This window comes from Halichoeres trimaculatus, unplaced genomic scaffold (genome assembly GCF_033239565.1).
Source record: "Halichoeres trimaculatus isolate MK-OKI-2021-1 unplaced genomic scaffold, fHalTri1.1 fHalTri1_scaffold_23, whole genome shotgun sequence".
Taxonomy (NCBI): Eukaryota; Metazoa; Chordata; class Actinopteri; order Labriformes; family Labridae; genus Halichoeres; species Halichoeres trimaculatus.
The window spans coordinates 16,059,438-16,083,946 of record NW_027437201.1 but is presented as its reverse complement, the minus strand read 5'-3'; the positions used below and the strand labels follow the sequence as shown (position 1 = coordinate 16,083,946).

At 40.9% G+C, this 24,509-nt stretch overlaps 1 protein-coding gene across 2 annotated transcripts in view; it reads left to right on the top strand.

Annotated features, from left to right (window-relative positions):
* The first annotated feature begins 288 nt into the window (after positions 1-288).
* The window catches only part of ttyh2 (tweety family member 2), a 59,670-nt gene continuing 35,449 nt past the window's right edge, over positions 289-24,509 (top strand). The window contains exons 1-2 of one of the 2 annotated variants that reach the window (XM_074662989.1): positions 289-749; positions 16,892-17,064. In XM_074662989.1, coding sequence (XP_074519090.1) covers positions 621-749; positions 16,892-17,064 — 302 coding nt within the window. In that variant the 5' untranslated portion in view covers positions 289-620. The remainder of the gene's footprint in view (positions 750-16,891; positions 17,065-24,509) is intronic. The other variant, XM_074662990.1, reaches the window with a different exon arrangement.

The window sequence follows — 24,509 nt, the reverse complement described above, 5'->3', positions numbered from 1 at the left end:
GACCTACCCAAACAGAAAAAAATGATTGTGGGTCGAAGTCCGTTGTAGTTACCTGATTTGACCACAAGATGACAGTGTTGTCACTAACACCACAGGGGGACCACTGAAACAAACAGTTTTCGCTCCATTTAGGTCAATATGAAAAATTGACATCATAAAAAGTATAAAACAAGTTTATTCGTTATCGATGTGTTTTTTAACAGTCATTCAGGCTTCTATTTCGAAACTCCTCAGAGGAGCTTGATTGCGCGCTCCAGTGCTCACTTTGTCCTCTGCGCGCGTCCCCGCCTGTGCCTGTGTAGTGTGTGCGTTGGGAGCTTGGAGCAGCTGTCTGTTGGGTCGGAGCTGTGGGTCCACAGACACGGAGACATGGGCGCACTGTGATTATCTCTTCTTTCATGAAAACCCTCAGCTGGATTTCACTTTACAACAACTCTGACGCCTCCGCGGGACTTTGTTGCGCGTTTTTCTTTCCTCGTGTGTGGCTGAGAGTACAGTTCCCACAGACGAGCATGCTCTTATCATTGTCTTTGTTTGATAGGACACGGGATTAAGGCAGCCCGTTGTAGTAAAAGGAGGCTAATTTAGGCTGCAGCCCGAACTTTTTTCCCGGGGCAGGGATGTCTTCGGCTCGGGTGGAATATATTCAGCCATGGTGGACATACTGGCTGCACAATTTCCCCCACATCAACCTGAGGTTTCAGCCCACTGACAACACCTTCCAGCCTGAAGACGCGAACTACCAGCAGGTCAGTGGGAGATGGGACACGGGGCTTTATGAGCAGTCACCAGAAACATAACAAGCATGCTGTTGCCAAAGAGTGTGCTTTAAACCCACTAAAAATAATGCATATTTAACAAAAAATACAAAAAGTCTGAAAGTTTTTACAAATCAGCTGCAGGGTGTTTGATATTATAATGCTTTTAAGTGTTGCCAGGTTGCACATTGCATTATTGTCTGTAATGGATCATAATGTCTCTGATTGTTATAAGACTGCAGCTCATATGGGATCCCCTCTGAAAACTATGAAGAGCTATGGGTGCTTTCTTTGATAGATGCTATTTGTTGTCATATTAATCTACTTAAACAGAGGGTAATACACTCAAGCAGCTGCAAGGCTTGTTTTCGTCTCCAGCCCATCTTCCTGCCATTGCACTTCATCCTGGAGTAATAAAGATACAGGAATATAAGTGATATCAGCAAAACTACTCATTAAATTGAGGTAGTTGTTTAAAAAGTGAATAAGTAAGGCTTTGTTGTCATCTGAGTGATCTGTCTTAAAGCTATTTCTGACTCATTGCATTCTTTAAACATGAAATATTACAGAGATCTTGTTCCTTGTGGTAAATCTCCAACTGTAAATTGTCAGATGGTCAGATCAGTTACCAAATATCTGTGTTAATGTTTTCACACATGGGAGTATAAATGGTTCCCATGTAATCCCACAGGCGGCAACACTTCTGTTTCTCACAGCTTTATAGTGGGCTGAGCTGGGTGACTAATAACCTGTGTGTAGCCACATGTCAGGCGCTATGAATTTTTTATTTTACTCTTTAATTTTTCACGCTTACAGCTTAGCCCCTTGTTAGTGCAGGTAGCTACATCATGCTGAGAGCAGGTGACATTTAGGTTCATTGATGAGGTGACTTAGCAGGGAGGTTGAAGGCAAAGTTGTGTAGTTTCATAACAGTCTGAATAATTTTCCTTTCAAACCTGAATGCTTTCTTTCATATTCAGATCTGTGAGAAAAACAAATTGCAAAATGTCCTGAGCACAAAGGTTATGATTTCCATCCATCTAGATTAAGAGAGAGGATAAGTAGATGGGAATTGTTCCCAGAATGGCTTAATAAAACCACATTAAAATCTGAGTCAGAGTACTAAAAACAGGCCAAGTCACGTTTGACAGTTATAAACAATTGTGGATAAGGAAACCAGTTTGTTACTAAATGTCACTGCAACGTGATATATACACTGAGCAGTAGCATTTGTGTTGAAAACATCACTATGATCAATCAGAGGCTGACATTTAGACTCCAGTACTCTCTGTTTTCAAAGAATAAGTATGGCCCAACCACATCTGAAGGCTCCAAACTGTTTGTTTCTGCACTAGCTCAGATCCAAGACGTACAAACCCTCAGCGTCACCTCCACTGTTAGGTTGTAACCTGCCTTTTTCTAAGCTTTTAGTTTGGTGCCAGCCATGCTGCATTTTGGAAAGCCAGAAGTGAGATAATCAGAAGGTTTGGTAATGCCAGTAAATGTACTTACCTAATTTATCAGCGGGCAAATAAGCTTGTTAAACAATGTGCTACGAAAAGAATGAGGTTGTATTTGTGGAAGCTACAATGCTTAGAGATTATGTAGAGGGCAGCTAACTTGAAGGTTCCTGCGTACAATCACCAGGTGATATTGATGATGCTAAAAGGGCCTCGAAAACCTCAGTTTTAGCTGACCTGTTGTTGGGAGTGTAAGCTGTGATGAAGGGAGGAGCAGATAGGCACACGCAGTTGGAAGAAGTACGACTTTTATGTGTCAAATAGTGTCTTTCAATATTAAGAATTTGAAGCCCAACCCCTTGAGCAGTTTTTATGAAATAAGCCACATGGTACTACATCAGGTTTTGGTTCCAGCAGTGTTGGGAGTAGCAGTGTTAAAATGAATGCCACGACTAACACACTTTTTTCCAGTAATGGGCAGTCTAATAAATTACCATTTCAAACATTATAACGCCGTTACAGTGTAATGGGGCGCGTTACTGCATTACTGACCTGGCTCTCTCAGCCAGGCACAAGAAAGAAGCTGCAAATAAAATGTGGGGAAAACTGGATCGACACATGGGTAATTATGAGTATAATCATGTTGACATGTTTTTTTAAGAAAGAGTCGATGCTAAAGTTAACTTTTCAGCAACAAATATCTCACAGCCAGTGTGCGTCTGTGTAACCTGCAGTCAGAGAGGATCTCTTGCAGCGTCTTTGGATCAAACCAACTTAAGAGAGAGGGGTGGATGCTTTTTCGACTTTTGAATGTAAGACACAAGTAGCCGACTTGTTTTGACTTGAAAAATGTTATCTGACTGGACCATACCTAAAAAATAAGGGAGAAATTACAAGTTGGCAGTGGAGTGAGAGAATCCGGAGTGTTGACAGGTCTATCAGACATGGCTCTCTTAGCCAGACGCAGGACAGGAGCTGCAAATTTAACGTGCATGAGTGCTGAGCAGTCTGTGTGGTTAAAACTGGCATTTTCAGGATTGGAGCAGGACAACAGGCGCTAAATTAATGCCATTTTCAGGATGGAAGTAAACAGACACTACTTCAATGTCAAAGATGTAAAAGGCAAGAACATACATGTAAACATTATGTCCCAGAGCAAACCTGCTCACAAACTGACTTCTTTTGCCAAAATAAAGATTTTTCTAAAAAAAAATGCAATGATTACTTTTCTTAGTAACTAATTACATTGATGAAGGAGTAATTCTGTTACTAATTCAATTACTTTTTGGAAAAGTAATAAGTAGAGAAATAATTACTTTTTTTAAAGTAGTTTGCCTAAAACTGGGTACTAGGCTGGTAACTTGCATGACTTCATTGCACTTTTGTATAGACCTTAACATGGATTGACTCACTTTTGGAGCTAGCCCCCAGTGGCCACTTGAGGGACTGCAGTTTTAAGGGCTCCTCAGGATGTTTTGAGATGCCACTCTTTTGATTTCAGTCTCTACCTCTTCAAGCAGCAGCACTTTTACTTTGATGCTTTTCTGCTCTTTATGTCAGACAGGAGCAAACTGAGTTTGTGATGTGCTGGTATCAGGGAAGAGATGGGCAGAGGCGCAAAAGTAAAGGATTTTTTTTCTTCTCATGCTGCCACTTTTCATTCTGTGAAGACCAGTGGAAGCATGGAGTCATGGCCCCGGGTGTGTGGGGGATGATGGTGGTGAGTCTCAGCAGGAGACCAGCACTTCCTCCTGAGAAAACCGTCAAACCACAGACAGACAGGCCCTCCAGTCAGGGGTGGGAAACCCCCATCAACAGCTCTTGTTCTCTCTGACTTTTATTCCTGCTTCTTGCTTGTCTCCAACACAACCAGCGTCCTGCACTCCTCCATAGATATAGGTCAAGCCCTTCATGCTCCCACTTTGTAGAACAATTTCCTTTGAAGCAGCGAAGCTAATGACACAATTTCAAGCCGATGCAAGGCTATCTAGGCCATTACATTCCCTGTCCTTTGTGGGCAAGAAGGCTTAATTCTGATCACCACCTCCTTCTTCCTCTGCGTTAGTAGGAGTGATAACACGCTGGAGAAGAGTATCTGAAAAAAAAAACAGGTGATAAATTTCCCCTGGGTGTGCTTGTGTAGTTGTTAAGTTGTGAATTATTTAAAGCTGGTGTTAGTGATGCTACTGAAGTGACTCATGTCAGCACAGTCAGTTTAATATGGCCCACAGGCTGTCGAAGAAGCAAGTTGTAGTTCTGTAAAGCAGTAAAATCTGTCCGGGGAATTCTTGCATCAAGCTGTGAAGCCTAAAAACTTTCTCATTTTTTCTGCTCAAAAAAGTTCAAAACATCAGATATCATCTCCGCTCTTCAGCCTGCGTCACTGCACTGTACACGGAGCAATACAAGAGAAACAGAAGAATGAAGTATGTCATCTGTATTAAAATCCAATTCTTGGTTATTGCTCTATTAAAATCAAGCTTTATAATCAGGAGTTTAATTTTCATTGAGGCCATTCCTGTGTTGAAGAATTGCTGAATCAATGTCTCGTTGGTTTTGCTGTGGGGGAAGTATCGAGCAGTGAAGCCATGCCTTTAACTGCGTCTGCACGCCGTCTGTAATTGGGGAGCTGTAGTGTGGGCAATCCTGCTGAATGCCTCTGTTGGCTGTGGTCCAGTGAATGTGATGGAATGTGAGAGGTTGTGATCTTTCCCTGTTCGTTGTGTGTGTGTGTGTGTGTGTGTGTGTGTGTGTGTGTGTGTGTGTGTGTGTGTGTGTGTGTGTGTGTGTGTGTGTGTGTGTGTGTGTGTGTGTGTGTGTGTGTGTGTGGTGGGAATCTCACCGTCTGTTGGACACTTGTATTGTCTGTAATGGAATGTGTAGCAGCTGAATCACCTGACTTGAGTTCCTCTCCTCTAATTTCTGTCGTCTGACAATAAGAAAGTAATTCTTCATTTTTACGCTCAAACATTTCACAAAATCTCATCACATGCTTCGACAATTTGCAGAAAGAAGGGTATCTGTATGCTCAGGACAAACTACAGTGCACCATAGGACTTGTTGTCTGGTAATGGCTGAACTGTATCTACTGCTGCGGTTCGACACTCAATGTCAGTATGGGGTATTGTGCTCATTTTCAGGCTCCTTTAGTAGCTTTACATGATTAACCGCTGTTCTCTGTTGAAGAACAGTTTTATGTTCAGGCATCTGGTTTTCTTCTTTAGTGTTTCAGTACAAAGTTATACTGCCCCCTGATGGTCTGGCATGCATACTCCAGTACTATCAGTCACGTATGCATTGTCATGTGGATTCTTTTAAAAATACAAAGTAAAGACTTTTCCACTTTTGTTGTGAAAAAAAACTGCTACTCCTGTCCCTATGTAAGTTAAGACTATGAAATAGACTAAGGGTATAATTGAAGCCTCTTTGAGTTCAATTATATGTAAGTAACAGAAGCAAACAAAAGTGAATATTTGACCTTCTTCATGGCAAAAATTCTTGAGGATTGCATCGTAAACTTCTGGAGTTCAGGTTTGGCTTTGGTTTAGTTGCATCCTTTGTGTTACGAAGCTGTACCCGTTGGGGCAGGTTCTGATTCAGACCTGAGGCATTTTGTCACATGTGGTTCCCCTCTCTTTCTGACGCCTTGTTTACACAACAACATTTCATCCAAAAATGCTAAACCGAGTGAAAAAAGGCTGTGTTTACACGGAAGCCCAGAGAGACTGAAAACGCTGTAGTAAGCATGCCAGGCCTGTAGGTGGCGCTATAACTGTCTTGTCCAGAAGCCACTTGTTGAATGACAGTCAGCAGATACAGCAGATTGAGCAACACGAGCACAATATGGTAATTCGCTACCATTGTAACAACGGTGCTGTTGTCCTATTGTATGCACCGGTCAGTGTTTCCTCTGGAAACGCCAGCTTACTGTTTACACAGCAAAAGTGTCGTCAGTGTTTTGGAAAATTTCTCTCTGGAGGCCGTTTTCAAAAGTTTGCGTTCTAGCTCGGCTGAAACGCTGTTTCCATGTAAACCCAAAGCCGAAACGCCACAAAACTTTTGCATTTCACCCTAAAACCATTGTCGTGTAAACAGCCTCTAAGTTTCCTGCTCCGCCCACTGCTCTGTCTCTCGATAAAGGTTTTATTTGCTCAAAAATAAGCCTCTGCCAAAAAAAAACCCAACAGCATAAAAAGACAACAACTCTAATATACAGTACAAAATCAGAAAATGTCATTTTTGACCACAGGGGGCGCCAGAATCAACATACAGCTAAAGTTACACATGAGAGCTTTAATTTATGAATTTTTAAGGTCAGAAATATCTGCCCATACTTCACTTGTTCAGAGTCTACTTGCCACATTTTCATACCTGGTTCTTATAAAAAACATGTTAATGGCATGAAAGTGTTAAATTGTCTCATTCAGTTTCTTTTTAAAGCTTTAAGCCCTCTGACCTCTCATCCTGAATGTCTCACCTCAGTATTGTGATGACGCACTGTAAGGATGTTGATCTCATCCCTCAGTCCTCCTCCAGGTCTGTCTCCTGTTATAATGAGTCTGCTCATCTCCCTGTCCCGAGGCCTGGAGCGTGGAAAGAGGGCAAAATCTGAAAACTAAAGGAGCTCATCCAGAAATAGGATGCAGGCCTAGATTTGATGACATTATCCGTGTGTGTGTATCCACGTGTTTGGGTGTGTTTGGAGACAGCTATCATGTGTAGGTCAGCAGGTCCTGGTCCATATGACTTCCTGTTTCCTGGTTTCTTACCCAAACAAGTTCAAGCTTAAATACTTAATGTGTTTATCATATGCGTGGGTCTACCTCAAAATATCCAAACCAGGAAAAAAGAGAACGAGTGCTGTACGCTGACCTTTGTGCTTGTGTTTGCTTTGTGGTGTGTACTCAGAGTGTGTGTCAGTCTTTCTGGGCTCAGGCCAGTTGGCTGTGTTAACATCAGGACTGATTACAGCCCCAAAAACTATCAAGTATGGTGATTTCTTTCTGAAATAATGAGTTTATCTACAGATTAGACTAACAGTGTTACACACACCTTCTCTGTTTGCTTTGCATAATGACATCTTTCTCATTATTCTCTATGGCTGAGAGTTACACTGCAGTAAATGTAAATACTGTGGATTTGTGCTCTATGTATGCTCTGTCAAGCACAAAAAAAGCCCGGCATGTATCAGTTGAAGAAAGATGTGGCTGGTTCTTAACTCTCAATACTAAAACTGTCTCAATGCAGAAATAGATCTGTAATAACACTCTGACTATGGAGAATCAGGCAGATCTCAGAGTTTCTCTAATAACCGAGGACATTTATCCCCAACTCAACAAAGAAAAATGTTCTCACACTAAATAGCAGCACCATTTGTCATCGATTCATCCCACTTCTTTAATGCAGCACAGACGAGTTTCTATTGGAAGCCTTCATCTCGCTATTACCTTGCCCTTGCATGAAACAAGATAAATGAACGAGCCGCAGACAAACTATTCAATTACAGGAGCAAACACGCTCTTAACACACTCGTTCTCTCCGTCTCAGTGGATTTTCTTATAGAGATTCCCTGGAAACGATGTTACAGCCCAGTGCTTCCACACAGCCTCCTCTTCCTCCTCCTCCTCCTCTGTTGTCTTTGTTTTCTCCATTTCTGGTTCATCAGCATTTTCTTCACCTTCCCCTTCTGTGCACTGATGTAAGGCCTTCCACTGCGATATAAATGGATGTGCCATTGTGTCAGAGAGGCTCAGGAGTGGATAACACAAAGAAGTAATGTGAAACATTGAGGCTAAAAACAGTTTTTTTCCCATTTATTGAAAAAGCTCATGTCCTCTAAAGTGACGAACTTATGCCACAATGATTCCTGCAGACGGAGTTGCAATAATTCTGTCACTGTTTGATTAATTCTTGAATCATTATGCGTTATTATGGTAATTTGATGCTCTTAGACTTGGTTTGTGTCTTAGCAGCACCTCATCTGTATTTAATGCCATTACAAGCAGCTGGATTCTCCTTGATTTCCTGATTTTACAGCTGAATGCGTAACCTCTTTGTGTAAAGCCATGTCAAGTTTCTGTGGTGGGAAATGGAGATTTATGCACACAAAGAGCTGAAAATCCATTATCTGTTCCGCGGCCACGCTAACTGCATTGGAAATTGACCAACTCCTTTCCCCTTCTCCTGAAGAAAATCAATCTTAAAGCTGTTATTCTTGATTTCCACGCTCCTCGTCTGACCCCAGCATCTCCCTATTGGAGTGAAAGAGTGTGTAACATTATTGTTAAAACAGAGATTCACCACAGCCTGGCCTTTGGAGCTGTCATGATGTCTTTTGATGAAGACACTGAAAACGATAATGAATCCATCTTCTTAGTCTTTGTTTGTGTCAGGCATACATATACAAAGAGGCACTCCTGTTGTTCCCTCAGGCCCTCCAGAAGGTCATTAACCTCAATCTGTCTCTGTAGTGCCTGAAGCCAGTGATTAGCATCACCTGATTGGCTGGGTGGTATGGCCAGGGTCTGTACTAATAAGGTGGCGTGTCCATCCATCCTGCTGATGTAACCACAGTTCAACAGGAAGTGGCAGAACTAAATGTGTTGCTATCATGTTGGCCTCTGATTGGTTGGTTTCTTTATGATTTGGTGGTGTGAAATCTTCCACAGGTTACTTCAAACATACAAATGTTTGGGAAATTAGGCAGCTACAGCTCTCTGCAGCTTAAACAATAATGACACCCAGCTCCTCCAGGGAGGCTGGAGGTTGGGGGGTGGGTTCCCTTTGTTGTTGGGAGGTGTAGCCTCATGATCACGACCCCTGACTCCCCTCAGAGAATGGTTTGACCCGGAGTTCACAGAAGGTGTCATGGTAAAGGGGAGATAATACACCTCAGTGTATCCAGGGTGAAGGTGACTGATAATGGTTTTTGAGATATTTTGACTGGTTACCATTGTTGCATTACTGACATATCATTGATAATATTGATGAAACAGTTGAATAAAACTTACTATGAATAAAAAAACCCAAAATGACTAGAAGATTTAAAAGTTTCACACAAAGTCTCAGAGTTGTTCAACCCTTTGGCCTGACAGCATCAGTCTGACAGTCTCGTCCTGAGAGTGTTGGCCTGGCAGTATCAGCCTATGAATATTTTGGTCGGGCTCATGATGAATTCCCATCACAGCAGAAACAAGCCAAACATTTCTTTTTCTGTAAACCCACAGGAGACAATCTCGTCCAAGCTCTTCATCTCACAAAACTCCTGAGACCATCGGTTTGTAACAGTCCAGTGTTGAGTCCAACCAGGCAGTGCAGATTTCATAAATCCTTTAGCAACAACGCCCCTTCTTCCTCCCTCTCCCTCCTCTTCTCATCCATAACCCATGGGTGTCTTTACTGGGACTTAATGGCGTCACAGCTGTGAACACGAGCAGGCCCATCCGAGCGCACTCTGCCGGAAACAGCCCTGGTCCCCTGGGCGTTAACCTGAGTGTCACAGGGGGACGGGCAGCAGCCGGGGGGATAACAGTGAGTCGGACTGCTCCATTGATCTGTGGGGGTGGAGGGGAGGGAGGATGTAGTTTGTTATGGCAGTACCATTTCTCAGAGCTTCTGTTATTGAACCCTTTATGGTTGCAGAAATACAGTGGTATTTCACACAGTGCAGCATTCTTAGTTCGACTGAGGAAGAAGTGTCATAAAGTTGGTGGTTTGTAGAAAGTAACCTTGTATGATTGAAAAAGCAAAGGGAGAAGAAAGAATGGGACTTAAATGTCAAAATTTGAACTACTTTAGACTGCGTATTGATAAAGGAAGAGAATTCAAACTATGACTGTCTGTCCTGATGTCATAGTGTGAGCAGAGTGGCCTGCTGCTCACTCCCAGGCTCAGACAGAAAAGGTGAACTTCCAGTCTTCAAATCGTCTTCCTGCTTTATCTGTCCTGACACACGTTTAACCCCTATCATGTTAAAGGAACATCACTGTCCATTCAAGCCAAGCACGCACACACAAACACACACACAAATTGCACTTCAGTGCTCGCTCTTCGCCTGGAGACCTTCTCCACCTCCGCACAGCTGTCTGCCACCTGCTGTGGAGCAGCCATTCTGGGGGAAGACATTTCGCTTAGAGTGCATTTAGCACATCTCCAAGCCTGTGGAATTCCACTGATACATTCCTCGGTCCTGCTCTGCAGATGTGCTCCAACAGATGGAACCGCTCGATTTCTCGATGTATTAATTATGGTCACTAGCTGGGTATTAAAAATGGATTCTTGATGAGTGCTCAGCAAAGGCACGAACCACGCACCACTTAGACTGCTGTGGTTTGCATCCTTCATTTCCTCTTTTGTGTGTCTCCTCTTCTCTCCAGTGAAGTGGCTTTCATAACGGAGTGAAGCTCATTATCAGGTGTATATTGAGGTCAAGCTTGCGGTGGCCTCATACATAGACATCAAACAACACAATGAAGCTGGATTTTTTCCAAAGCATTTCATGATGTAGTTAAAAGACAACAATAATTCAAATGTGTGAGTTATGGATTAACTACTGCTGTACTCACTTTACTGTTTAACATCTTTGGATTTAGATCAAAGACTTTGTAAAACACAGACACTATCTTGGTGACATCACTCATTGGTTTCAAATAGGGTGTTTTGAATTTTAGCAATGGTGGTCGCCATATTGAAAATGCTGATGCACCCTAACCTTTAGTCAACCCAGAAACAGACAAAGAGGATGTACTGAGGCTATAATGAAAATTATGCTAATCTCTTAGCCTTAATATAGTCAAAGTGGATGTAAATACCCCCTGGTGGTGCATTTCCTCAGTGTCCCTCTCATTTACACTTTACTTAAAAGCTCTGTAAGCTTACTTTTTAGCCTTTGACACATTTAGCTGTTTGTTTAAATGTTTGGTGTAGCAACCAAGGTACATTGAAGCTTCCTCCTGTGGTTTGGGATTGTAACTTAAAGTTTTAATACATCTTAATTTTATCCAACATTTGTAATATTCCTATCAAGAAAAAAATACATATCCAAAAAGTATTGTTCTATCACCCATTAAACTTGTTCAATTTACCTGTTAAACAGTGCATTCTGACATGGGCGTTAATGCAACCATGAAATGAGAAAAATAACATAATTTTTTCACCCCTTGTACCAACTCGATGGCAGTTCTTTTGATGAGTATACCATCCGACCACTGAAAGATTTTGTGTTGCTTCACTTTTGAGACAGTCGTTTAAGACACATCATCCTGCAATATTTCACTGTATGACATCATATTTTTGCCCACTTCAACATTTACCAATGCAGCTGAATGTCTGAAGTACAATTGCTAGGTTGCTAAGCTAAGTGCCGCCCTGTTGGCTATGGCTGCCTTTTGCAGCAGCTCTCTCTTCTTTGTCTGTTTCTTGCAGTTTTTTTTGGTCTCTTTTTCTTTGTATTTGGAGTGGATCATTACTCTGTATGGCTCATTTTTTGGTCATGGACACCAAACTTTTTGTGGCTTTAGCGATATTTTTACTACTTTTTCTCTTGTGTTTGTCTGGAGGTCCTAAATGTAACCATGGCTGCGTTGTTTACCTGTAAACTCAGCTGTTAGTAGCCTGTAGCATGTCAATGCTAACTGGTGTAAGGCCTGATGATTTCCCACTAAGAAGTGACGACATGGACCTGTCCTACCATCCATCGTTATTGGGAACATAAGATCTATCTCCAATAAGATGGACGAGCTAGCCGTGCTAATCCAGCAACAGAGGGAATACCAGAGGGCAGAGCAGCATCATGCTATTCACAGACATGACACAAACGCCACATTGGAAGAGCTTCACCTGCTGTGAGCAGACAGGATCCAGGAGACAGAGATGGAGCATGACTGAAGAAGCTCAGTCCTGGACCCTGTGGAGGTGGAGGCTGGCTGAACTGGACAATGATGGACAAGCTGTCAGCATCTATTTTCTTATGGACCTTTTTACACTTTCTATACACTTTCTTACTTTTGTTTTCTTGATTGCTGCCGTGACTTCAATTTTGTTGTACTTGTTACAATGACAATAAAGTTCTATTCTATTCTATTCTTTTCTATTCTATTCTATTCTATTCTATTCTATTCTATTCTAAGTAACAACCATTGTCTTGATATCAACATCAACTCACTTTTTGGTTGACTTAGCCTTCTTTTGGGTCACTTTGTCGAAGACTCTCGCTGCCTCTACATTTGGCATCCCCTTGGTCCTTTGGTTGTGAGCAACAGCTGGCCTAAGTCATTCATGTATACAGATAAGTAAAATTTAAGATGTGTGGCAACTATAAACTTAAGTACACTCTTTCTTATTTGTGTTGCATGTAAATGTGGAATTTTTTAAACTCAAACACAGGCAACATGAGTTTAGTCCTCCCCCTGAACTTCCCTTAAGTTAGTCATCGAGTCTTCGTTATGGTTGAGTTCATCGGTCATATGTCTTGTCATGCAGTTGTGTGTTCACATCCCGACATTAAACACAGACAGTCTTAGGTTTGCTCTCTATTTTGGGAAAGTTATGGCTTCATGCAGCATTTCAGCCTCAGGCCAAAGACATCTACAATGCACTTGTAACCGGAGCAAACTGGGCCAAGCCTTGAGTAATGAGGCTTTTTGAGGTAGCCACATGGATGAGGTAGCTGTGTCTTTGTCTTCCTGTGAAGTCACTTCTTCATCCGCTCCCTGCTCTCTTGCTGTTTTCGTTACTCACAATATTCCCCTCCATCTCTCTGTCACCCTCTCTTTCTGTTTCTATTTTTCCTCCTCCTCTAACTCTCTCCACATCTCAGGGATTTTCTTTCCGCTCAGCTAGATCTTCCTTCCTCTCTTTGCCGTGTCATCGCCTCCAGCTTTCCCCACCCCCAGTCTTTAGGGACATTGGAAAGGAAACAAAACAGAGAAGACAGTAGAGAGGGGCTCTTGAGTTAGTATGAGATGGATGTAACATATAGGGTCTACCTCTGTCGGGAAGCTAATTTAGGCAGCGAATGAGCGGTCAGAGCTGTCAATTTGCTTTTACCAAAGAGGGGATGTGTGCACACTGTGGTCAGGGAAAGATAAATGGTGTTTTGAAACGTAATGGAAGGTTGGAGTACTTAGGCGAGTGATGGGGCTGCAGCGTGTCTTTGTACATCTTTGTGTGCAACCTCACACTGAATGGAGTGTACATAATTCAGGAGCCATTATTTTTGCACACTACAACCGTGAGGAAGAAGAAACAGTAGTGGAGAGTGACACATGGAAAGAAAGTAGTAACGCTGACCCAAAAACAGAGTTTTAGATTTGTTTGAAGCTAGCTTTTAGAAAATATGATATGTTTTTATTTAAAATCAAGGTGAAGCAACCTTTATCCTTTTTTTCTTCAGTACCAATTTGGATCCCTCTGTTAGTAGTGCATAAAAAATAAAAAAGAAACCTCATCATTATTTTATAGCTGTTGCCTTTCCTACCAACTCTGTATAGATGTGATATGATTTCCATCATTGTTTTATGATCTGGGCTGGAAACCACTAAAGGAATCCTGGTGCAGGAATTAGCTAAAGAAGCAAGCTGACGTTAGCAACAGCTCGACGCTCCCCCTGACGATCTGTGTTGTATAGAGTGCCTGGTTCACTTTGGGTGTGTTTCATCATTTTTAACTATTTTAACTTTGGACCTAAACAATAAAACCTTTAAACAAGGAACTCAGGAAAGGAAATGTGTGTGTTGGTAGAGTATTTCAGTGCTACTTACCAATAAATAGTATACAAGATTTAGTGGTAGAATAAGCTCTTTGGCATTGGAGAGGAAGATTTTGGTGCAGGTTGCACCTAAAGGGCAACATCCAGTTTGGAAAAATGAAGCCAGTGAAGAAGTGCAAAAAGTTGTATTTCATCGAGTGTTCGCATAAGGCTGGCTGCCTAAAAGAACAGAAACCACACGCTCACTAAGCCCAAAAAACAGACTTTAAAATCATATTTACTAACCTTGCAGAGCAGATGGACCTGCCTGATTCAGTTTCTGAAATCCTGCAGATCCACCTTGCCAGGCTCCATAGACCAATGAATTTACTCGGCTAAATTCTAACCAGGCTAATCAGAGGGGAGCTGTGGGAGCAGCGGAAGTGACAAGCAGACGTGACATCAGCAGACTTTCGTACTTGTCCTTTGATTCTTAGGTTAACTTTACAGAAACGGCAGCAGTCGTCCAACACCATTATCACAGCTGTTTCTCATGTTCCTGTAGTTGTTCGTCTATTGTTTCTCAGCAGTGGCGCACATAAGCTACGTCATACCGTGGCTTGATGTGGATTGGTCTGTGGTGAGTGTGTCAGTCAGAACAGTCATCCAATCACCAGCTGCTGATTTTTTTGAAGGTTCTGCCTCTGAAAACAAATCCAAAGAACTGCTACCCAGATGGACTAGTGAAATATTTCCGTGACAGATATATTAAACTGTCCGTCTTGCGTGTCAGGTTACATATTTACAGCCTAGCTCAAAAAACTTCTGAATTGCTAATTTCCCTGTCAACTCAGCGGTTTAGACGATATTAAGACCAAGTGTTTGTCCTACAAGAGGTGCAGCTCAGCTCAGGTGACTGACAGGTGCCCTATAGCTGTAACTTAGGAGGCTACAACTCCACCTCTTGCATCAGGATTTTCAATATGGCCCCCCGCTGACTATCAGCTGATGTAGTGGAGACTACATCCATAGTTTATACAGTCTATGGTTGCACCCCACAAATGTATGTTCCTTACAAATGTGGCACCATCTAAAAGGGAAATAAACACTCTGCAAAAGAAGCATTGTTACAACAAGGAAATAATCTTCTACACTGGCTTACTTTTTGTGCTAAGTTTAGTATTCGTTGAAGCATAGATCAAAGGGATGTTGATTCAGATTTGTCTTTTTGTGTATTTTTTCAAACTTTATAATCAACTTAACTGTAAAGAGAAGCATTACCAAACTTCCCAATTACACAATTATGTAAAAAATGATGCTAAGTTAATCATCTCGATGGCTCATGTGAGCCAACACAAGGGCCCCCAACTGTCTCCCATTTCCTCGACTGGTTCTTCCCCTCATACCACACTCCCTCCTTTCACTAGTTCCCCTAGCTGCAGAGAATCACAAGACACAGGCACAGCAGTTAAAGCAGGCCTGTCACATGCTGCTAAACTCAAATAGGCTGGTGTAACTTGCCCTTTCACTCTTCTCCTTTTGCAAGAGCTTCGTCTAACCTGCACATTACCATGATGATAAAAGCGTCTGGGTGGCCAAGTGTTTGTGCACCACTGAGAGTTTTCCCCCCTCTTTTCTATCAGTCCAACAATCAAAGGCTGTCTCCTCATACCCATCCCCCCCTCATGTTTATATTTTCCACCTGCGCCCCACATCTCCATCTCATTTACTGTGTTCACCTCAATTACACCCAGTTTACGCCAACACTCATCACCCGGCCACCCGCCATTCAGCTTCTATCTCTTTGTCTCACCTTGCTGAACACCATCCATCTGTCTGAGCACGCTCATTATCACATTCAGCGTCCCATCTCTTAAGCTGAGGCACTGCATTTCCTCTAATTTCCACACCTTTTTAATGGGACACTGGAGAGGAAGGAGGAAGTCCAGGGATCAATGGCTGGAGAGTGGCCCGTCCTTCGTTTGACACCTCTCCTCTTTTTTGTCAGCAGATGTGATGCCGTCACCATGAAAGGCATGTAGCCGTGAAATGGGACAAGATGAGGCAGTGCACCCAAACAGATGGAGCAAAAGAGAGGAGCAGGGAAAGGAAGATTGATTTACAGGGGGCGGATGGCAAATGATAGAAATGAAGACTTAGGGTGCTAAAAAAGTAGACCTAACTATTACTGACATTTAAATTTATCTTGAGATTTATTTTTAGCTACTTTATTAGCAAACTCTGCAGCAAAAGGGCCGTGTCAGATGTTATAAACAGCTGTTTCCAGACTTCTCGAGGGTTTTTCAATTTGAGATTTACTCGCCTCTTTTATGGCACCCGTTGACATAATCCTGCAGATTCTTCCATTTCTGAATTTTAATCCCAATACTTGACTGGTGGGACACATCACTTCACAGTGTGAGAGCAGATGGCTCAGCACCAAGAAGATTTCAAACAAACCAAAAAGGAAGCGTAAGTGGAGGGGGGAGAAAAAAAACACAGGGAGAGAGCTTGAATAAACCCATCTGCTCACAGATGGATGCAGAATTCATTTGAGACTGTCAGGACAGTCTTGTTGCTATTTTTGTCACAGCGCTCCATCTTTCACAGAAGGTGGGATGGGGAGGGAGAAGATGCATGAGGTGTCCACTCTCCTGCTGGAGACAGTGTTTATTTACAACACTCTTCAAAACACATTTCTTTTGTTTTATTAGTGATGTAGTAACTGTTGATGCTCCTTATAACATCTGCATTCTCTCCAAAGAGGCCTCCTTTGTATTCTGAGTCATTTTACCTGCAGCGAAGTGAACCAGCAGATGCTTTTCCCCAAAAGTATAGGAGCGTAAAACTTTCTGGAAGGCATTAGTCATAGGTGACCCTTCATTCCAGGTCAAATCTGTTGTTCTGTCCTGGAGGCCAAGCATGATGAAGCTTTTTGTATCTGACTGCATTGTGTCATTTCCTCCACCTCACCTCTGTCTCTGCAGTCTCTCATATTCCTGGGCTGTGTGGCAGCTGCGGGCCTCGGCCTTAACCTGCTTTTCCTGGCCATCTACCTGAGCTGTCTGTGCTGCTGCCGCAAGGATGAAGAGGAGGAGAGTAAGAGGCCCAACTCCTGCTGTGTCACCTGGTCGGCTGTCGCTGCAGGACTCATCACATGGTAAGAAAAACAAGACGCGTATAAGACGATGAACTGAGTGCTTTAGAGACCCCTACACTTCTCTCTTTACAATCCCCAAACCACCAGTGATGCAGTCACCCAGGATGCTCTCCACAGTGCCTCTAAGTGCTAATTGTAGTGCGCGCACAGTCCCTGTTAACGTCCTCCACGCTGTGTGCTTTCTCATTTCCTTGATTGGTCATTGAGTATTCCCAAAGGAGAGCTTGAAATGGCACGGTGTTTTGACTGCTGTTCCTGCACTTTTTATTCCTTCCTGAGATTGATAGCTTGTAAGCTCAGAGTTTGTTGTCTGTTTGTTTATTTGCCTGTATTGCACGTCTGTCTACATCCTCCTCTCGCTGTTTTCTCATTTTTATTCTCAAGGTGTTCAGGGTCTTTTTTTATTCTTGTCAGTCTGCCTCATGTTGGAAAATACCTGAGTTTCTATTCACAGCTTCGCACAGACTTGTGAAATTGTGGTTTTGGTTCAAAATATCTCTGGTATCACACTTAATTTCCTTTGACGAGATCAGTCTTTAATCCATCCATGATAAGACTCTTGTATCATGAGACACTTATGATGTAATCTCTGTAATAACTCTGACCTTCTCTTGAACAAAATATTGTTTTCATGGGACATTCAGCAGCTTATATTGTAAAAAAGAGCTTCGTTTTTAAATGATATGATAACTTTACAAAAACTGATATCAAACACATGTCGATACCAGTGTGTACCAGGTGTAAGCAGGGCCTCCCTTAGCTGGAGAAATTATTGGCACAGTCGTCCTATTATCCACAAAGCCTGACAAAAACACCACTGTTAAATAAAATACCTTCATTCTGACTCCACAGCAGCATCTCTGTTGGAGGAGCCCTCCTGCTGTGGGCGTATTATTAATATTCTGCTGACAAATCTGTGCTTGTATTTTGAATCAGTGGCAGCGACAGCCAACTGGCAGACAAATCGTTTCACCTTGATGCTTGGATCACTGGGTAGCATACGCAACAGAGCCTGCCAGATATTAAAAATACATTATTATACATTCAGTATATAAAGCAGGCATTTTTCTGTCAGGTTGATAAAAAAAAGAGGGAGACGTGGCCTTTACGAAAAAATCCAAAATGTTGAGTCATAATAGCTAGAGAGTTAGACAACATTATGAGAGAGACAGGGAGTTATTACTATGAGATAAAACATCAAATTTTGAAATGATAAGTTGTGCATTTTAATTCAATTTCTGTGTATCAATCTTTCATGACTGTGGTTTTATCTCAATGATGTCTGAATTTCACTTTTTATGTCATTTATAGAAGTTAACTGTGTCACAATGATTGATTTTTTGTGTCCTCATTTTGACTAAATCATAATTTGAACTTTTTTTCATAATAATCTCCCCATTTCTAACAGTTTCAACCTTATCTTCATAATAATGACGCTGTATACCATTTATGTTTATTTTAAGACATTTCTTAAAATTTTGTCTCATAAATAAGACTCAATATTTCTGAATCTTTTGTTTGATCTAAGAGTTATGACACAATTTCTCAATATTTTTTACTTTTTTATCTCAGTGGCTCATAATTTCAACCATACATCATATTCTTTTTACTATTTTAATTATTATTTTGACTTCCTTTCTTTTAATCTCAACCTATTACATAATGACAGCTCACTATCTCATAATAATTATATTTAAATTCATCAGTATGACTCATATTCTTGTAATTTTAACTTTTTTTATCATGACAATGAATTTAATTTACATAATATTTAACTTTTGTTTTATCTTTCTTTTGTTTTGTTTTGTTTTTTGTTTGTTTTGTCTACGTAATCTCAACTTTGATGTCATCTCATAATTATAACTCACTATCTCAGTTTTTGACTTATTTTTCATTTATTTATTCATCTTATTTCATTAATTGTTTTTTTTATCAAGGTCAAATGTCTTGTTTTTTTCATTAAACTGGCAGTGATGGGCTTCCACACATGTAAAAAAGCCGTATTCCCATGCTGCAGAATTACAAATCTGTGTAGAGCAAAAAAAAAAAAAGGAAAAAAAACCTGGAGAGTATTTGGAATTTCTTCATTTATAACGTGAGTTATTCATTTGATTAGAAAACTTTGAGTAATGAAGGCCACTGAACCCTAACACACACTCTTTAAGTCTTGATAGGATTATGATGAGGGTATTACAAAGGTCTTGAACTAAGTGCAGCTCAGAAATGAAAAATGGATTTATGAAACCCAGAACTTGCAGCACTTGAAAATAACATTTCCCCCGGCTAAATGCTTAATGCCTGAACTTGCAGTCTGCAAAACTTATCAAGTGGAGCGCACTTGTTTTGCTTCTCTTTCTGTTTACATTGCTGGATAAATAAAGGAGCTCTCAAAATATAGGGCATGTTGGCGCTTTCTAATGATGGGCAATCTGACATGTTTTATAAGTTCCAGTAAAACAAATCTCATGTCACCATCATGACACAGAGGATAGTGTAACACATGATAATATTTTAGGGCTAATTGTGACATCTACTGCATAAGGAAATCAAATTTGTTGAATAAAAGTCTTAACTGTTTGGGGGAGATATTTCTTGATTTTTAAGATGATATCTGACCTTGTGGTTCCCCACAGATTTAACAGCGGTGCAGCACTAGATGTGATTTGTTTTGGCTGCAGGCTGCTGGATCTCATCGCATCTGTGCTGAACTCTAAACTTTTCTGATGTAGAATTATATTTAGCTGAGATAAAGATAAATGATAGCTGTAACTGGTGCACACGTCACCTGGAGGGCTTCATTCACTTTACATTCTGTATCAAACTTAAACACTTCCTGCAAACATTCAAAGACCAATCCCTTTAGCTATCGTGGCAGAGATCCTCTTACAGTCAGTTTTAATGTTACCTAAATACACGGGCTGATGCAGCTTCAGCTCTTACGTCACAAATCAGAAGCCATTAAGTCTATCAATGAGATGTGCTCTCCACACAAAGTGGTTAATTGAGTTTATAGCCACAGCAGTAGATACTTCTCCACACCATGTGACAAGTCCTGTTAAGCAAGCAGTGCGCTGTATTAGATTAAGCTTCAAACATTATCTGATAACTATCATGATTCAGTGGTGGGTCACTGGGAATTAGAAGCACAGCTGTGTCATGGTTGTGTAAAGTAATGAAGAAGCTCCGCCGTCAGGGCTAAAGATTGGGTTCTGTGTGTGAACTGTCTATGAGTTGAAGAGGTGCCGTAGACCTGAGTTCTGTCTAATGGCCAGAGGGGGGAGACCCCACAGCAAACCTGCTGGTATAACAACCGAAATCTTATCCTGGCTTAAAGCATAACTCCAAGTTATATTTTACTTACAGTTCAAATAAATAGAAAGGTGTAGTACCATAAAACAACAGGATTTTCATTTTGTCGGCATACATGGGTGGAAATATATAAATGGTTGGGTGGATCAATGAATGGATGGGTGGAAGGGTGTTTGGATGAATCGCTGGATAAATAGATGGATGGTTGAATCACTGGATAGATAGAAAGATGGATGGTTGGATATATCGCTAAATGAATAAATGGACGGATGAATGGATGGATGGATGGATGGATAAAGAGTTGGATGGATAGATGGATGGATTGATGCATTGAGGGTAGATGGATCGATGGATGAAAAGATGGATAAACAGTTGGATGGATGGATGGATGGATGGATGGATGGATGGATGGATGGATGGATGGATGGATGGATGGATAGATGGATGGACGGATGGATGGATGGATGGATGGATGGATGGATGGATGGATGGATGGATGGACGGATGGATGGTTGAATGGATGGATGGATTGATGCTAGATGGATGGATGGATGAAAAGATAGATAAACAGTTGGATGGATGGATGGATGGATGGATGGATGGATGGATGGACAGATGGATGGATGGATGGATGGATGGATGGATGATGTTAGATGGATGGATGGATGGATGGATGGATGGATGGATGGATGGATGGATGGATGGATGGACGGATGGATGGTTGAATGGATGGATGGATTGATGCTAGATGGATGGATGGATGGATGGATGGATGGATGGATGGATGGATGGATGGATAAATGGATGGATAAATGGATGGATGCATTGATGTTAGATGGATGGATGGATAAGCTTTTAGTTGGAGCAATGGATGGATGAACTGATTGATGGTTGGCTTAATGGTTGGATGTATGCATGGAAAGATGGATTGAGCTGAAATGACTTGTGTAGACAGTATTCTGCTAAAGAAAACTTCTGACCAAGTAAAAATTAAAGTTTATTTAAAAACATATGCATATCTAAAAGTAAAGACATGAAAACCCAAAATGCTAAACTTAGAATTTAAAAATTTGGTCTATGAACCAGTGGGTGATGTAATAGTTGGATGATTTTTTTCTTGCAGTTTAAGTTTCTGCATCACCTTTGCAACTTAGTGAGTAAATCACACCATAGATTTACAACCCCATTTCTTGATTAGTCATTTTGTGCCACTGCCCACATCTACTTAACTTAATTTTCTTAAGTGTGACTGAAAAGAAGAGAAGAATTACAAAAGACGCCTCATCTAGAAGAGATTTATACAGAAATATCTAAAAGATTCAACACAAACTGAAATGAAATTACAATTGTAGACTAATGTAATATTACCAGTCATGAAAATCTCAACCTGATGTCTCACATTTATTTTCCCTGCCTGCAAATGGCTTTCGCCCCACACTAAGACATCCACTCATCATTACATTATGATTAATCATTCATGTGAAGTTTCTTCCAATCTAGGGCAACTTAAAAGTGGCGGTCCTCCTTTCATTAAAGATTCATGCTGCAGGATCAAAATTAGAAGTGTGGAAATTTCTCAGCTGAGGACGTGAGGAACCGTTGGGTGGTTATGTAATGGCATTTAGAATATTTACAGAAAATACATTTCAGTCAGGTTGTTTTCTGACAGTACGTTTGAGGCTTTAGAAGAATCTTCTGAATTGTTAGAGGATTAAATTTTAAACCTTTTGGAAAAAAATATTTCCCAGCCTAAAGGCTTTCTTTCTTTTTTCTTTAAAGATCTGTGTGACATATAGCGCCAACAGCTGCTAAGTTCAATGCACGCAATATTTCAAGTTTAAGTCCAAGTCTAGTTTCAGTTTATTGACGATGTCAGAGTTGGACTTCAGACAGCTCCTGCTTAACAAGATTATTTTCATCTGTCTCTGTTTCTCTTATAAGTCCCAGCTCAGACTTGAGTTGTTAACTCTGTCATGTGGATACTGTGAAAGTAATTCTCTATAAAGCATTTCTTACACGCTTATGTCTGAAAACCCTGAGCTTTGTGTATTTATAGATGGAAATCCCTTTAAAGTGACGTGTTGTGGTCTGTAGTAAATCTAAAAAGCTTACGTGGTCGGACTTGATAAGTTGTCAGACATAATATCAGAGGAAGAGTGAAGTAGGAGGAAACACCCTGCGGGAAATCAGCTCTCCTTTATTTGAGTCCCACCTTTGATTATGCCAATCAGCAGCACACACCGGAGTGAGCTCTCACTGGATGTTTGTGTTGAACCTGGGAAAAAGAAAACTGGCTTCATTTTAATCTCATTAGTCCAAATCTCTCCCCTCATTCGGCCCTGTACTCTCCTCCCTCTATCTGTTTTTTTTTTTACTCCTTCACTATCTCCGCTTTCATCCTCCCTCCTCCGTCTGTCTCTGCTTTAAATCTCTCCGTCCTCCGCTCTAATGATGTTTGACAGAAGCTGGAGCTGATACGCTGTGATGTCCATCCTAATTAACACTGGTCAAAGCAGAGCAGATGTCACTCAGCTGTGTTTGGAGCTCTGCCTTCAGTGAAACACATTAATATGTAATTATACTGTAATTATCCCAGACCATAACTGATAAACTGTTCCTGCCAGGGACATCAGAGCGGGAACATTAATATAAATATTTCACTTTCGTGAACCAGTTTGAGAGTGATTTTTTTAAGGTAGTATCCAAATCCAAATCCTAGTTAACAAAATTTTTGAGACCCTTGTTTACAGTTTGCAGTAAACAAGCAAGATGCTATATATTTATCAAATAAGTATGTATGTTTGTTAACAGGAAATGCATGCAAGGCTGCAAGTCATTAGGAGACAAGCAAGTAAGCAAGATAAAGTCAGGAAGCACAACATCTGTTGATTGGTCAGTGAGGTTAGCAAAGAATCAAACAAGTGGAGAAGTTCACAAGTGACTAAGTAAGTAAGTAAGCAAGTAAGAATGTGATCTAATAAGTTAGCAAGCAATAAAGGAAGCAAGTGAGTAAGCAATAAAGGAAGCAAGTCAGGAAGCAGGGTAGTAAGTAAGTAAGTAAGCAAAATGTAGCAGTTGGGTTGCGAGTGAGCTAAAAAAGTAGTAAGGAAACAAGAAAGGAAGCAAGGAAGGAAGCAAGGTAGTAAGGTAGAAAGCCAGCAAGTGAGCAAAGCTAGTAAGCATAGAAATAAAAAAGGAAGCATGTTGGGTTGCAAGTTAGCAAACAAAATAGTAAGCAAGCATGGCAGTAAGGTAGGAGGTCAGGTGTAGCATGCAAGTTAGCAATCAAGAAAGGCTGCAAGTAAACAAGTGAACAAGCAAGTCATTAAGATAGCAAGTTAGCAAGCATGCAAGAAAGACAGCAAGTATGTCAGCAAATTAGCACGCAAGAAAAACAGCAAGTAGGTATTGGTGAAGTAATAAAGTACAGTTCAAATAATTCAGTAAGTCAATAAGGAAGTGAGTTAAGTATGCACTTCAACTTAGCATGTTTAACACACTTGAAAACAAAGAGCTTCACCCAAAATGATAACGATTTATCTTCATAACACAAGTTTTCACAAATTAGCAGAACGAATACAAATTTTAACCCAAGGCAGGCATCCAGAGTTAGATTCAGGCCAAATGCCTGTATCCAATCCTCCTTATAACAACACTGCTCTTATAAAATGCTCATTATAAGATATTTTCACTTTTCAGGACACATAAATAAATTATAATGGCTATTTTTTGCTGATCCCAAAGCAGAAATAAGGACATGAGAAAAGGCAAACAGAAAGAGAGATAAGCTGTTTACATGGATCCTGTACTAAAGCACAGAAGACCCTTTTCATAAAATGTCAACAGTCTCAGCAAAAAATAAAACCCTACACAAGTGTTTGAAGTCCCATATTTGCTTTTTACGGGTCAGCTATTTACAGCATGTGACCGTTAATAACTTGTTTTTGCATCTTAGACCCTAAATTTAGAAATTTGAAAGAGTTTTCTTTCATTTTTTAGCCCTATTGCATGTTGAAAGGAGTGTTTTTCTTTTTTTAGTTGCTTTTGCCAAAGGCAGAGCAAATATAAAATTCATGTCTGTGTTTGTCATCTGAGGAGAGTTGTTGCAGCCGTTTTCAGGCAAAAACTCAAATATT